This window comes from Schistosoma mansoni, assembly GCF_000237925.1.
Source record: "Schistosoma mansoni, WGS project CABG00000000 data, supercontig 0228, strain Puerto Rico, whole genome shotgun sequence".
NCBI lineage: Eukaryota > Metazoa > Platyhelminthes > Trematoda > Strigeidida > Schistosomatidae > Schistosoma > Schistosoma mansoni.
In genome coordinates, this window is record NW_017386094.1 from 135114 (window position 1) to 148040 (window position 12927).

The 12927-nt window shown below is 36.9% G+C and overlaps 1 protein-coding gene across 1 annotated transcript in view; it reads right to left on the bottom strand.

Moving 5' to 3' along the window:
• The window catches only part of Smp_170510 (tip120, putative), a gene marked incomplete at its 5' end in the record, with an annotated part of 51881 nt that overhangs the window by 21460 nt on the left and 17494 nt on the right, over window positions 1-12927 (bottom strand). The window contains 5 exons of the mRNA XM_018791610.1: window positions 904-1092; window positions 2608-2641; window positions 4188-4319; window positions 10673-10772; window positions 12217-12310. Of these exons, the coding sequence (XP_018647315.1) occupies window positions 904-1092; window positions 2608-2641; window positions 4188-4319; window positions 10673-10772; window positions 12217-12310 (549 nt within the window). The remainder of the gene's footprint in view (window positions 1-903; window positions 1093-2607; window positions 2642-4187; window positions 4320-10672; window positions 10773-12216; window positions 12311-12927) is intronic.

A 12927-nucleotide genomic window follows, 5' to 3' on the forward strand; every position in this document is an offset into this window, starting at 1 on the left:
CACGTACGTATGTGTACTATTTAACCACTTATCATACTAAATGATATGAACCATATAAATTTAACACACATACACAAACACAAACTTTATACACTTTTTAGAATTTACACGTATGATTTGCTGGCATGTATGTTTTAAATATCCTAACTACCAAAATATTTCGTATAAAACTTTAAATATTATGTTATGCCCCCAAATGTCCCGATACGGCCGACAGTGGGGAGAGTCCGCTCTCCCTCTCCAAATGCTCTCACATGGCAACGCGTATACAGCTATGCCAGGGAAGTCCTACTCATTGCCTTCTCGCGCCAGGAAAGTTGTTTACGAAAGTGAGAGGACGATAAGCGAATGTCAGGCTCTTTAACCGTCCAATGGACACAGAAAGTCCACCTAGGGAAGTTGGAAAACACTCATTCCAAACCAATGGTGCACATGGGATGACTCCAGTACCCTGGTGGAACAAATGGCGCATGAATCAATCGTTGGTCACCGGCTACCATGAGACTGCATTTCCTTACGATGCTCCACTACCTTGTGGACCAGATTTTTAGGTCAAAGGCTCCGGCTGTGGCCCCTTTAGAAAACCACCTGCTTCGGTTTGAGCACCTGGGCAGTATCACAGCCCTCACGCAAATCAAATGAGATTTGTGTGGCGCATATCTATCTGGTGCCCTCTATGTACCAATATTTATGTGTTTAGATAAAATAATCAAGTAAATTGGTGACTACACAATATGATTACACTAAGAGGCAATATACATTTAGTTATTAAAGGGGTAAGTATCCATCCAATAGAAGAGTCAGATGCTATTACATAACACATCAGAAGAAATAAAAACCAGGGTCGATATATGAATCAGATATAGTGAATGAATATATGTATCCTTACCGTAATACACTTACTTGTGTTGTTTGTAAATCATGTTCAGTAATTAATAATTTTGGCATTAAATTTAATATATTCATAATACAATTATTATCCAAACTATTTGGATATTTTAATAAAATTGTATATAAACAACGTAGTGTTATCATACGTAAATTACGATCATTTTTTGATAAAAAGGTTCCTAATTCATGAGATGAACCAGGCTATAACAAGAAAAAATGAGAACAATCACAAAACAAAAACAACAAATAATAATAAGAAGAAGGGTTCTTATAATTGTATAGAGTTGAGATCATGAGGCAATTCAAGCTAGACTACCATCGGAAACGTGGAAGCGCTGGACGGCCGTTTCGTCCTATTATGGGACTCCTCAACAGTGCGCATTCACGATTCCGCATTCGCGGGATTCGAACCCAGGACCTATCAGTCTCGCGCCAGAGCACTTAACCGATAGACCACTGAGCCGGTATCTAACGGTGTTAATGTCTAATTGTAAAACGCAGTAGGACAATGTTAAACAAAGATGATATGATTAAAGATGAAAATATGAATTTGTACGATAAAATGTATTAAATAATTGTGGTACGGTCGAGGGTAGAGAGAGTTGAAATGCTCACATGGCCATGTGAATACAATCACTGTTAGGAAAGTTCTACTAACTGTCTTATCAAGGTATTGTTTACAAAATTAAGAGGACAAAAAGAGAATATCCGACGAGGGGTTTAAACCGAGTTGATAGGTACGACGGAGGATCTACTTGGGAAAGTTGGTGATATGCTTGATGTTATAACGAGTTCGCCTTGCTCGGTAAACGGAAACGAGGTCAAAAGGCACAGCCCTGCTAACTAGATTAAGAAGTCTTAATGAAGCGTAGAGAATGTATTCTACAAGCACCCACGAAATACGAGGTAACTAAGCACACAAATCAAGCTTATTTATACAATGATAGAAACACCCTTGGAAGATCTATAAAATAGCGTACTAAAAAACCCGTCAACCAATGACAGTCAAAGAATTCCGAGTGGAAAATGTAAGCTGTAGGTCAACTAAGCGCTTCTAGGCGCGAAAACATAAAATTCAAATTTTCAGAATAAAATTACGAAGTTAGGACCATTTCCAAGTGAGTTCTGGGGATCTAACATCTCTACAGTTAGAAAACCCTGATTCTACACTAACAGTGCACATGGGCTCCAGGATTCTTAGGGAACAAATGGCGTATGAATCAATCGTTGGTCACCGGCTACCATAAGACAGTACCTCTTAACGTTGCTCCCCTGTCTTGCGGATTAGACCTTTAGCTCGAAGGCTTTTGGTGTGGCCTCCTAAGAAAGCCACTTGTTTCAGTTTGGGCACCCGGGTAGTTTCACAGCCTTAAACACTACTTTCTTGTTGCCCATATATATTTCGGTGTGCCTATGTACCAATGTTTATGTGTTTAAATAAATATTTAACCATGGGTTAAGATAATCGAGAAGGCTACAACTATATATTCTGCAAATACCTACACAGCACAGTTGAGTAGTCAATGATTTTACGGAGATGAAGGTAGCAAGAAACATCAGTAGTAGGGAAACAATCCTATTGACAAAGAACAATTTCATCGACAGTTCAAAGATTCATATAAACTTCGATACTAATCGGCATCTTCATTCAAATACAAAACTAAGTATAACAATAGAAAATAAAATCAATAGAAAATGTCGTATATATTAACTTACTAGAAATTTTGATAAATCCAGTTGTAAAGGTGATCTAAAATACAAAGAAATACACACAGTACAATCATACCTACTAATGGTTTTACACTAAAAAAGGAAAGGTACTATACATTAAAGAAACAGTAGTATGTTTATAGTTGAAGTATATACTATATATACTATTGATTTTTAGTGACTCAAACGATCTACCTAAAGTAAAGACATTTTTCAACTCATCAGAAGGGACCTTTTATTACGGCGTTGAGATTTAGACATTAAAAATAGAATCAGGTTTATAATGTAGCATTGTAAGTTAGGAATTGAGTAGATAAACAATTAATTCTTTGATTTCAAATATCGCGAACTGTTAAGTCGGATAAAATTAGAAAGGAAGGCCCAGGACAGAGTGGGTTGGAGAATGCTGGTCGGCGGCCTATGTTCCATTGGGAGTAACAGGCGTAAGGAAGTAAGTTACTTTTGAAATTTCATAATTTGAATTGTTTAGTTTCCCCATATTGTTACTTTTCTAAAGTCAGATTGGTCTTGTTAGTATAGTAAACTTTTATTGAAAATTAAAAATAATTCAGTCTTTGTTTCTTTAATCATGGAAAAGAAAAAAAACAGTTGAAAGAAATTCATTTGGTATTATTTGTTTGAATCTTTCCATTGATTTTTAGGACTGCGATTGATCAGTCTCTTATTGATGAGTCCCAAATAGGACGAAACGTGCGTCCTGGATTTCACTACTAGCCACTGTCCATCTTTGCTTATAATGCTAATGAATTAAGGCTATATCGAGGCAATACGCACAGTCTGCACATATGCCAATTAGAGACTGACCAGTTGCAATCCTAACACATCGATGGGAAGATTCAAACAAACAATACCAAGTGAATTTAAACTTCACCCCATTGCACAAGCAAGTGGCTATCAGGACTTAGTAGCTGAGTGGATAGCGCGATGGCGTTTGAGGCGAAAGGTATTGGGTTCGAGTCCCAGATTGAACATGAACTCTGAGATGCAGGTACATCCAGCTGACGAGTCCCAAATAGAACGAAGAGCGCGTCCTGGATTCAACTGCCAGCCACTATTCATCTGTGTTTATAATGCTTGTGAGTTGAAAGGAAGCTATCATGGATGTATTAAAGCATAGATATGTTAATTATACTATGCTGTCAGCTTGACTAATAGGTTGATTAAGAGACAGTTAGAAACCAAAATACATCGAATGTTGAATACTAGATTGGATAATTGGTATTCACAACCAGATTGTATTATCATTTAGATACATTTAGCATGTTTGATTAGATTATTCTAGAAAATAATGAGAATAATGCTGATGCTTGGAAGTAGTCGACAGTAAACTATGAACCAAGATTTCGTGTTTTTCGACACTTGTTAACAGGATGAACCTAGAAGGTATTGATACTGATGGGCGGATTCGATCCCGTGTCAACTAGCTTTTTATCGACAAACAAAAATCACAGTTGACACCCCAACTCTAATGGTTAAGGATAGGAATGCTTCAACTGCTCTCTATTCATTGTACACTATAATAATAATGATAGTAATAGTAATAATAATCAGTATATAAAACATACGAAGCGATAATCTGTATAGCACGAACTGCAGCCAATCGAGTTAATTCATTTGTTAGACGTCGATATATTAAATCTAAACAATCATTAATATTTGATTCAACCATGTAACCAATTTGTGAAAGAAATACTGCGCTACAAATAAAAATTAAAAAACAAAAAAATGGACATAAACAACAGATCAGAAGGGGTTGTGCGGAGAATACAGTATTTTCATAGTTGAAAGCATGAGTCAATTGAAGCTAGACCACCGAATAATTGGTTGAAGTTAGACAATAACATCATCGGATGCCGGCTCAGTGGTCTACTAGTTAACAGCTCTGAAGCGCGAGACGGGTAGGTCCTGGGTTTGAATTTCGTGAGGCGAGGTCGTGGATGCGCACTGCTGAGAAGTCCCACAATAGGACGAAACGGCCGTCCAATGCTTACAGGTTTTCTTTGGTGGTCTAGCTTCAATTGACTCATGCTTTTAGCTACGAGAATGATATAATAGTCTGAATTGTAGCTACAACTTCAAAAATTCATCAACTGTAAAAAACATGCATGAAAAATTTGACTTTAATCACTGTACAACAGATAACTAATGATTATCTTATTCAATGATATCATCAAGGAAAACAAATAAATGTGTAATTTAATGACAAATTAATGTAAAGTATTTCTCAATCATTTCAGAAATAGGCCAATGTACAAGAGGATGATTCTTCAAAAAAAAACTATATTAACCTACTGGTAACAAACTAAAGACTTGTAAGCAAAGATGGATAGTGGCTAGCAGTGGAATCCAGGAAGCGCGTTTCGTCCTTTGCAGGTACATCCAGCTGATGAGTCCCAAATAGGACGAAACGCGCGTCATACTGGATTCCACTGCTAGCCACTATCCACCTTTGCTTACAATGCTTGTGAATAAGGCTATATCGAGGTAATATGCACAGTATGCACATATGCCAATTAGAGACTGACCAGTTGCAATCCTAACACATCGATGGGAAGATTCAAACAAACAATACTAATTGAATTTAAACTAAAGACTATTTGATTATAAATGAATATCTTTGCTTTCGTATACTTAGATCGCTTTATCATCTTGAAGAAAGCAAGAACAAACAATTGAGGAGAATAACATGGATTTTTTGAATTTAGTTCAATTCTCATCATCAACTGCTTTCAAACTATTTGGTTCTGTTCCAAAAGATATATTCATGGCTAATTTTAAAAAGATTAATTTTAAAGGAGAACCTAATGAAATAAGACGAATTTATGCTACTCCGCTCAATTCTTTGTTGAAGTTCTTTTTAAACATCTTTGTTGTTGAAACATATAGATTGTGTTATGCACAATATATATTTCATCACTTATGTTCAGCATCAACACAAATATAAGTATACAGTACCAAATGACAGCAATAAATAGATCAATGGAAGGGAAATTAGATATGGTGAGCAAATCGAACATTTACCAAATGATAGGCCCATGAAGTTGCCCAAGAGACGTGACTCCCCTTTTTATAAAATGAGCTAGATTTCACAAAGATGGAAAAGCGTGGCTTATATATATGACTGAGCGTACAGTTACTTCGAGATTCGGTTGGCCAACAAAAGCTTCCTTTTCAATTAAGCAGTTGATTGGACTCCGGAGCACGTTTATCAGTATCGAAATCCGACATCGTACAACACATAACAGAATTTCAGTGATATAAACAATTGTGTCAACCAATATTAACTACTATTTAAAGGAAATAATCGGTCAAAAACTTTCAAAACTACATCTAAATGCGAATTATATATGTCGATTGTTTCCATAATTTTTAATTACATTGTCTTATAGCTCATTTAGTTTTATGTATTACACTATAATACTTATTAATATTCAGTAACTTATGTCATCGTCAACCGATTTCCGTTTGGCCTACGATGTCTTGGTCATAATATATATGATATTTCTAAAAATATACGTGTATTTATGACATTTAATCCATTTTACCGTTTTAATTGTATTACATAAATATTTTGAATATTCTATCACTGAAGATGAGTGTTGGAAGTGGATAGGACACATTTTGAGGAAATCACTCAACTGCATCACAAGACAAGCCCTCACATGGGATGCTGAAGGCCAAAGGAGAAGAGGAAAACCAAAGAACACATTACGCCGAGAAATGGAGACAGACAGACATGAGAAGAATGAACAAAAACTGGATGGAACTAGAAAGGAAGGCCCAGGACAGAGTGGGTTGGAGAACGCTGGTCGGCGGCCTATGCTCCATTGGGAGTAACAGGCGTAAGTAAGTACGAAGATGAGTGTATTTATTTGTGTAAAACTCGCCCTATTTTAATGTTGTTATCATTTCATTTTACTGCCCTACTATCACTGTTAATTTTGACACATCTACATGTTGTCACTCAGTTCACTGTATGTTCTTTTTCTGTAAATCATCCTTATATAACAAATGAAGGAAGCGATTTGATTGGATCATACTTTAACGTGTGTAAACAAATTAAGACACTTTATGAATAAAGGTTTGTAAACCGAACATATTGCTTATCTTGGCATATTGTACAGTGTTATTTTCAAATGTTGAACGGAATCCTTGAAAGGACTCAACAAGGTATGAGGTAAATAAACGAGCAAATTGATATGATCAAAACCAGATATATACACGTAAACCCTATTTCTAATATATAATAAGTTTCAATGGTCGGTGCATAGTACTGGATAACATTCACTGTGATTCCCTTCTTCATTGTTTTGAAGGATGTTTTGATATTTTAAGATTCTCATCCAGTAAGTGCTTTCCGTGCTACTTTTGACAGCATCAGAGAAACTCCTTCCGAGAACCGTCATGCTGTATCTCCTCATTACCACAGATATTAGATTAGCCCTCCCGGTCTCTCACATTGTCCGAAAATTCCATGTATCTATATTAATTGTTGTTTTGGTTGTTAGAAGGGGCATCTGCCTCATGACTTCCGAAGAATCTCGGCTTTCACCATGAGACGTCATAATTCTTCCGAATGAAGACACTTCAACTCCCACGGCAAAGTCTAAACGGTTTAAATTGTTTTTTTTTTAGCTAAGTTGTTTTCTTCCGGAAGGGGTTGCTGAACCCATGCCCAACCCTTCTCTTTTACCCGGACTTGGGACCGGAAGTAACCCTAGCTACAGGCGGAGAAACACATTGGGTTGGGAAATGGTAGGGGATAATGAAAGAATGAATAACAACTGGAAAGGATTGCCCAGGACAAAGTTCAGAGAAGAATCCTGGTGGGCGGCCTGTGTAAGAAAGAATGAAATTATGTTTAAAACCTTCGTTTTTACTTAATATGATGACTACTTAATGTAGTATTTTCAGTATGAACCTTTGTCCAGAATAATATTGATTCATTTCAGTGTGAAATTGGTAGCTTGAATTTTCATAGTAATTCTGTTTATGTCCATCAAACGTGATAATTGTTAGGTAGTCATTAAATGTAGGTAAAATCAATAAATAAATTGAGTGTATGCATGTATCATTCTGATTTAATTTGAGAGTCAAATAGATCCATATCACCAGTATTCTCATTAAAAGTCATCAGATTCAGGGTTTTCTAGTGTGTCAAGCACAAGTCAACTAAGCATTCCCGTAGACATAACCAGAAACTGACATAACATAGATAATTGTCTTTGACCTACATAGATTACTACACCATCTAATGATGTCATTTGAAATCTTCAAACATATTAATGCAATGTAATCGCTATTTCGCATCTTTTCAACAGATTAATGTCGTCATCGAATTATCAATAAATACAACTTCAGTAGAAGTAAATGATATTATTGAAATGAAGAAACCATCTTTCCTGAATTAGTTTTAATTCTTCTTCAATAACATAAATGTTTACAGTATAATTTACAGGTCGCGCGCGAGACCTAAAGTCCTGGGTTTGAGTTCGATGTGCAGGATCGTGGATGCACATTGCTGAGGAGTCCTGCACTGGGACAAAACAGCCGTCAAAAGTTTCCAGGTTTTCGATGATGGTCTAGCTTATATCGACTCGTGAACTTAACTGTGAACGTACTATAGATTCCACAAATCTCCATACTAACAATAATATAAATGGTCTATTTTCATCATTATAACTGATTACGTTAGCGTAAGAGGTTTTTCGGAGCTTCTTGTTTCTATTCACTAATTAATGACCAATAAAAAAATCGACTGAACTTAGAAGACAATAATCATCTCATTTAGAAAATGTCAACCATAATAGTACTAATTCATTTTTATGTTAGTTGTTTGAATATTTTCAATGATGTTTGGGATTGAATCAATTGATCAATCGGAAAAATTCAATATGTAGATTCAAACAATCAACATAAAAATGGATTAAACTTCATCGGATTCCACAAGCTAGTGGCTATCTGGACTTAGTAGCTAAGTGGATAACGCGATGCAGCTTTAGTTACAGAGTGAATATCAACTATGGGACGTAGGTGCATCCAGCTGACAAGTCCGAAGTAGGACAAAACGTGAGTCCTAAATTCCACTACTAGCCATTATCTATCTCTGATTAACATGATAGTACCATTGGAAATTGTTGAGTCGGCTTCCGGAGAACTCCATCAGAGCCTCCAGAGGCCCAAAAAGAGCCCCAGCCAATCAGAGTACGATGGAGCATTCTAGAGTTCCAACGTGGCGTGCTACTATTGGTCGGTAGTATAATATAATAACATAATATAATAATCCTACAGATCCACTCCGAATCCGAATGTTCCAGACGGCAAGTCTCCTGCGGAATTCATGTTCGGAAGGCGTGTTCGAACCGTCTTCAATGTCATGTTGCCATCCAAATTAGTTGATGAGCGCAGTCACAATCCAAGTATCCGGAACTTCAATGTCGGCGACAAAGTTTACATTAAATCCTACAACGGGAAGAACCGACGGGAGCCGGGAGAAGTTGTACAAAAATTGGGAAGAGTTCTGTACAGAGTTCGAGGAACTTTTGGGACATGTATACGACACACAAATCAAATCCTTAAAGATAAAAGAACGACGCAGAATCGAAGTGACCGCCCGATTTTTCTGCTAGATTTAATCTTAGATGCACCGATGCCACAAATGCCCAAGAACATTGACAAGAAGCCGTGGACAAGGAAGACGACGTCGCAACCCAGTTTTCAAACTACAAGTTGACCCTAGAAAGAAATCTTAATCGGGGGAGGTGTTGAGTCGGCTTCCGGAGAACTCCAACAGAGCCTCCAGAGGCCCAAGAAGAGCCCCAGGCAATCAGAGTACGATGGAACATGGCGTGCTACTATTGGTTGGTAGCATAATGTGTCGTTAATGGATTGGCTGAAATAGGATGTTGATTTAACATACGCTAACGTCTATAAATACCTATGATTTTCTGTACAAAAATGAACCTTGCAGTAAAGTGTTTCTTTAATACTCGTGTCTTCTCTCTGGTGTTCAAGTCGCTGAGTAGTTCCAGTCTGGGGTTATCAGAATAGCTTAGGATCTGAATATAGCGTTCAACCTACAAGACGTATCAGAAATATACAATATATACAGGGAATAATGTGAATGAAATCAATTGGTATAAAATCAACGCACAGCCTAATACAAATATGTACTGGCCTAAGTTACCAGAATACGCAAGCACAACAAGACTGGAAATTAACAAGATGTATAGTAAATGAATAAAAATTATCGTGACAATGATGGTGACAGAAACTGAACGCTGAGAATATAATCCAAAAAGACAGAAAGAAAAGATATACATGGAAAAAGTGCTCGAGCTGATGATTGAGAGGAAGACAAAGAGAGTAAGCCAGTCACAACGTAAAACCTGGTACATATGTACATCGGTTTAATTTTCCATGCCTGGTTAGGACAGAGAGATGAAACTATCAGGTCGAATCATACAATAGTAGAGGTGAAAATAGTATCAGTGGTGAATGAAATGACTAAACATCAAAGATACCGTTCGAGAAAATATAAATTAGTGAAATACAAAAGTTATGAGAAATTCGGAAGAGTCATTGCGAAAAATTTTGAACAATGTCATTTACGGTCTCTAACCATTGTTTACGATAATTACGTGGACCGCAACCAGGTAGTCTACACTTAGTAACATGGCTCAGTTCAATCGATGATGGCTTCATAGACTGACTCCGTATTTTGGTTCATGCGTTCCTAACTTTCTTCCATGTTACTCTTACATCAGAAAATATCGGGAAATAAAGAGGGAATGCACCTGGTCATTGCTGTGATCGATTCTAAGACATGTCACTAACCACTGATTGCTGTTATGACCCAGCCACTAACTACACGAGTCAGATCAGTGCTCAATAACTTCATCGATTGATATCACGTCTTAGTTTGGCTTCTCTTAGCTATATTCTACACAAGTAAATACTTCATATTAAGGTAGGAGATGGTTAGGGGTACACAAAACATATGTTAACCCACCTGAAATGTAGTAAATGTACAAGTATTTTTTAAACTTACGTCACTGTAATAGCTTTCTCCTTCAGTTCAAGATCACGATCAGTAGCTTTTAATTGATTGAAAAGTGGAGTAAATAAAACCTGAGCATATTTTTCACCGCCTAAAAAACACAATGAGAAATCATAAAAACTCATCAGATCATCATTAAGTGAAGCAAAATTGTGAAAAGCAACACAATCGATAATACAATCGAAGAAATAAAACTACTCAGATTTCAGTTAAGGAAATTTTCATTTGAGATGATTTCATTTCCAAAAACCGTAGACTAATCGTATTCGTGTGAGGTAATAAAACGAAAAGAACACGGTTTGCGACGTGACATAAAACAAAATTGAACAGGTTTTCTTGTATTGGTATTAGGGTCCATATGGTCAGGTTGTTATTAATGGGGAGCAGTGGTTTTCCTTCTAGTCCAACTATTGATTAGTTCGCTTATATTACAAATAGGACTGGTGACTTTTTATTTACCAAATAGTACAGCGGTCATTGCACAACAACAAAGACTCTAGGGTTTTTTTATTCTTAAACTTTTTTTTAAACCAATCAGATGACGAAGAGTGACAGTAGATTAATTCCTGATAGTACCTAATTCAATTATAACTTAGAACGCATACAATAACATGTTTGAAATGTCTGAATATATTTTCTTTTCTTTATTTAAACACATAAATATTGACACAAGGAAGCACCAGATACATATGCGCCACACAAATCTCATTTGATTTGTATGGGGGCCGTGATACTGCCCGGATGCCCAAACTGAAGCAGGTGCATTTCTTAGGGGGCCACACCCAGAGCCTTTGACCTAAAGGTCTGATCCACAAGGCAGTGGAGCATCGTGAGGAGATGCAGTCTCATGGTAGCCGGTGACCAATGATTGATTCATACACCATTTTTTCCCTCAGGATACTGGAGTCAGCCCATGTGCACCATTGGTTTGGAATGAGGGTTTTCCAACTCCCCTAGGTGGACTTTCCGTGTCCACCAACCCGGTTAGAGCGCCGGACATTCGCTTTTCGTCCTCTGAATTTCGTAAACAACATTAATGCCACGAGAAGGCAGTGAGTAGGACTTCCCTGACAGAGGCTATATACGTTTGACCATGTGAAAGCATTTCGAGAGAGAAGACGAGCCCTCCCCACTCTCAGCCGTACCAGGGCATTTGCATGCTTGTTACTGTTTAGCTTTGCGAGGAAATTCCGACAGTTCCAATGAGAAGTTATGGCTAGTGAAGTTCAACTGTGTCGTATGTGAGGAAGGTAGCGATCGAAGACAATAAATGTCTGAAAATGTACACCGCTATATATCTCTGCTCAGTGGTTAAGAGATATTGAAAGTTTGCACTCAAGTCCAAAGGTGCTTTGTTTGATCCCCGGTGACTAGGTTCCATACTAGGACGAATCTATTGTCCAGTGCTCCCTGGCCTACAATATTTGTCGGACTTAGATAGATTCGTGATTTCAACAAAACAAAACAGATAATCAACTTTGTTCTAACAGGCTACAAATACATAAGAGTATAATTAAATTCAAAGAATAATTTACCTAAGCTTTTCAAATTTGTACATAGAATCTGTAACAAATCCAGACCTTCCAGAGCAACACGATAAAATGAATTGTTGATCGATTGTACTGTTAACTGATGAAATACAGAGAGAGAGAGAGAACAGTATAGAATTATACAAAAAGATGCATTAAAAATGTAATCCATCAGTTCAGATTGATACACTTTTGTAGTTTAGTTATCTTGACTTTTATGACCACCATCAGTGAATCAATCATCATCAATGTAGGATCTGGTAAAAACGTGCATCCGCTCAAGTTGTTACATATCGGCAAAACGATATAAAATGATCATGATAAATATCAAATTTGTAAAATTAAGTATGATGGTTCAAAAAAAACGATTAAATATAAATGTTATTTTCTATTTTATTGGTACGATGTGGTCAGTCTGTTTGGTATATAAACTCAGTATGTTTGAAATATAATGATTCATACCGCAGAGGCTGTTCTGAACTTAACTGGCTGGGCTAAACAGAAAGCAGGACCGATACGTACTCTAGACTGCTCGTACGGTTTTCCTGTGTCACTATTCCAATCGATAATTCGCTGCTCTCTGCTTGGCGGTTTTATAACGTCATACGTTAATAAGGCATCCATTCAGCCACAAGTTATAACACTTGAACTCTCTATTTTACACATGTATAGAATTTCAACCCAAGTGTTAAAGCCTCTATCTCTGTGTTAACTAAT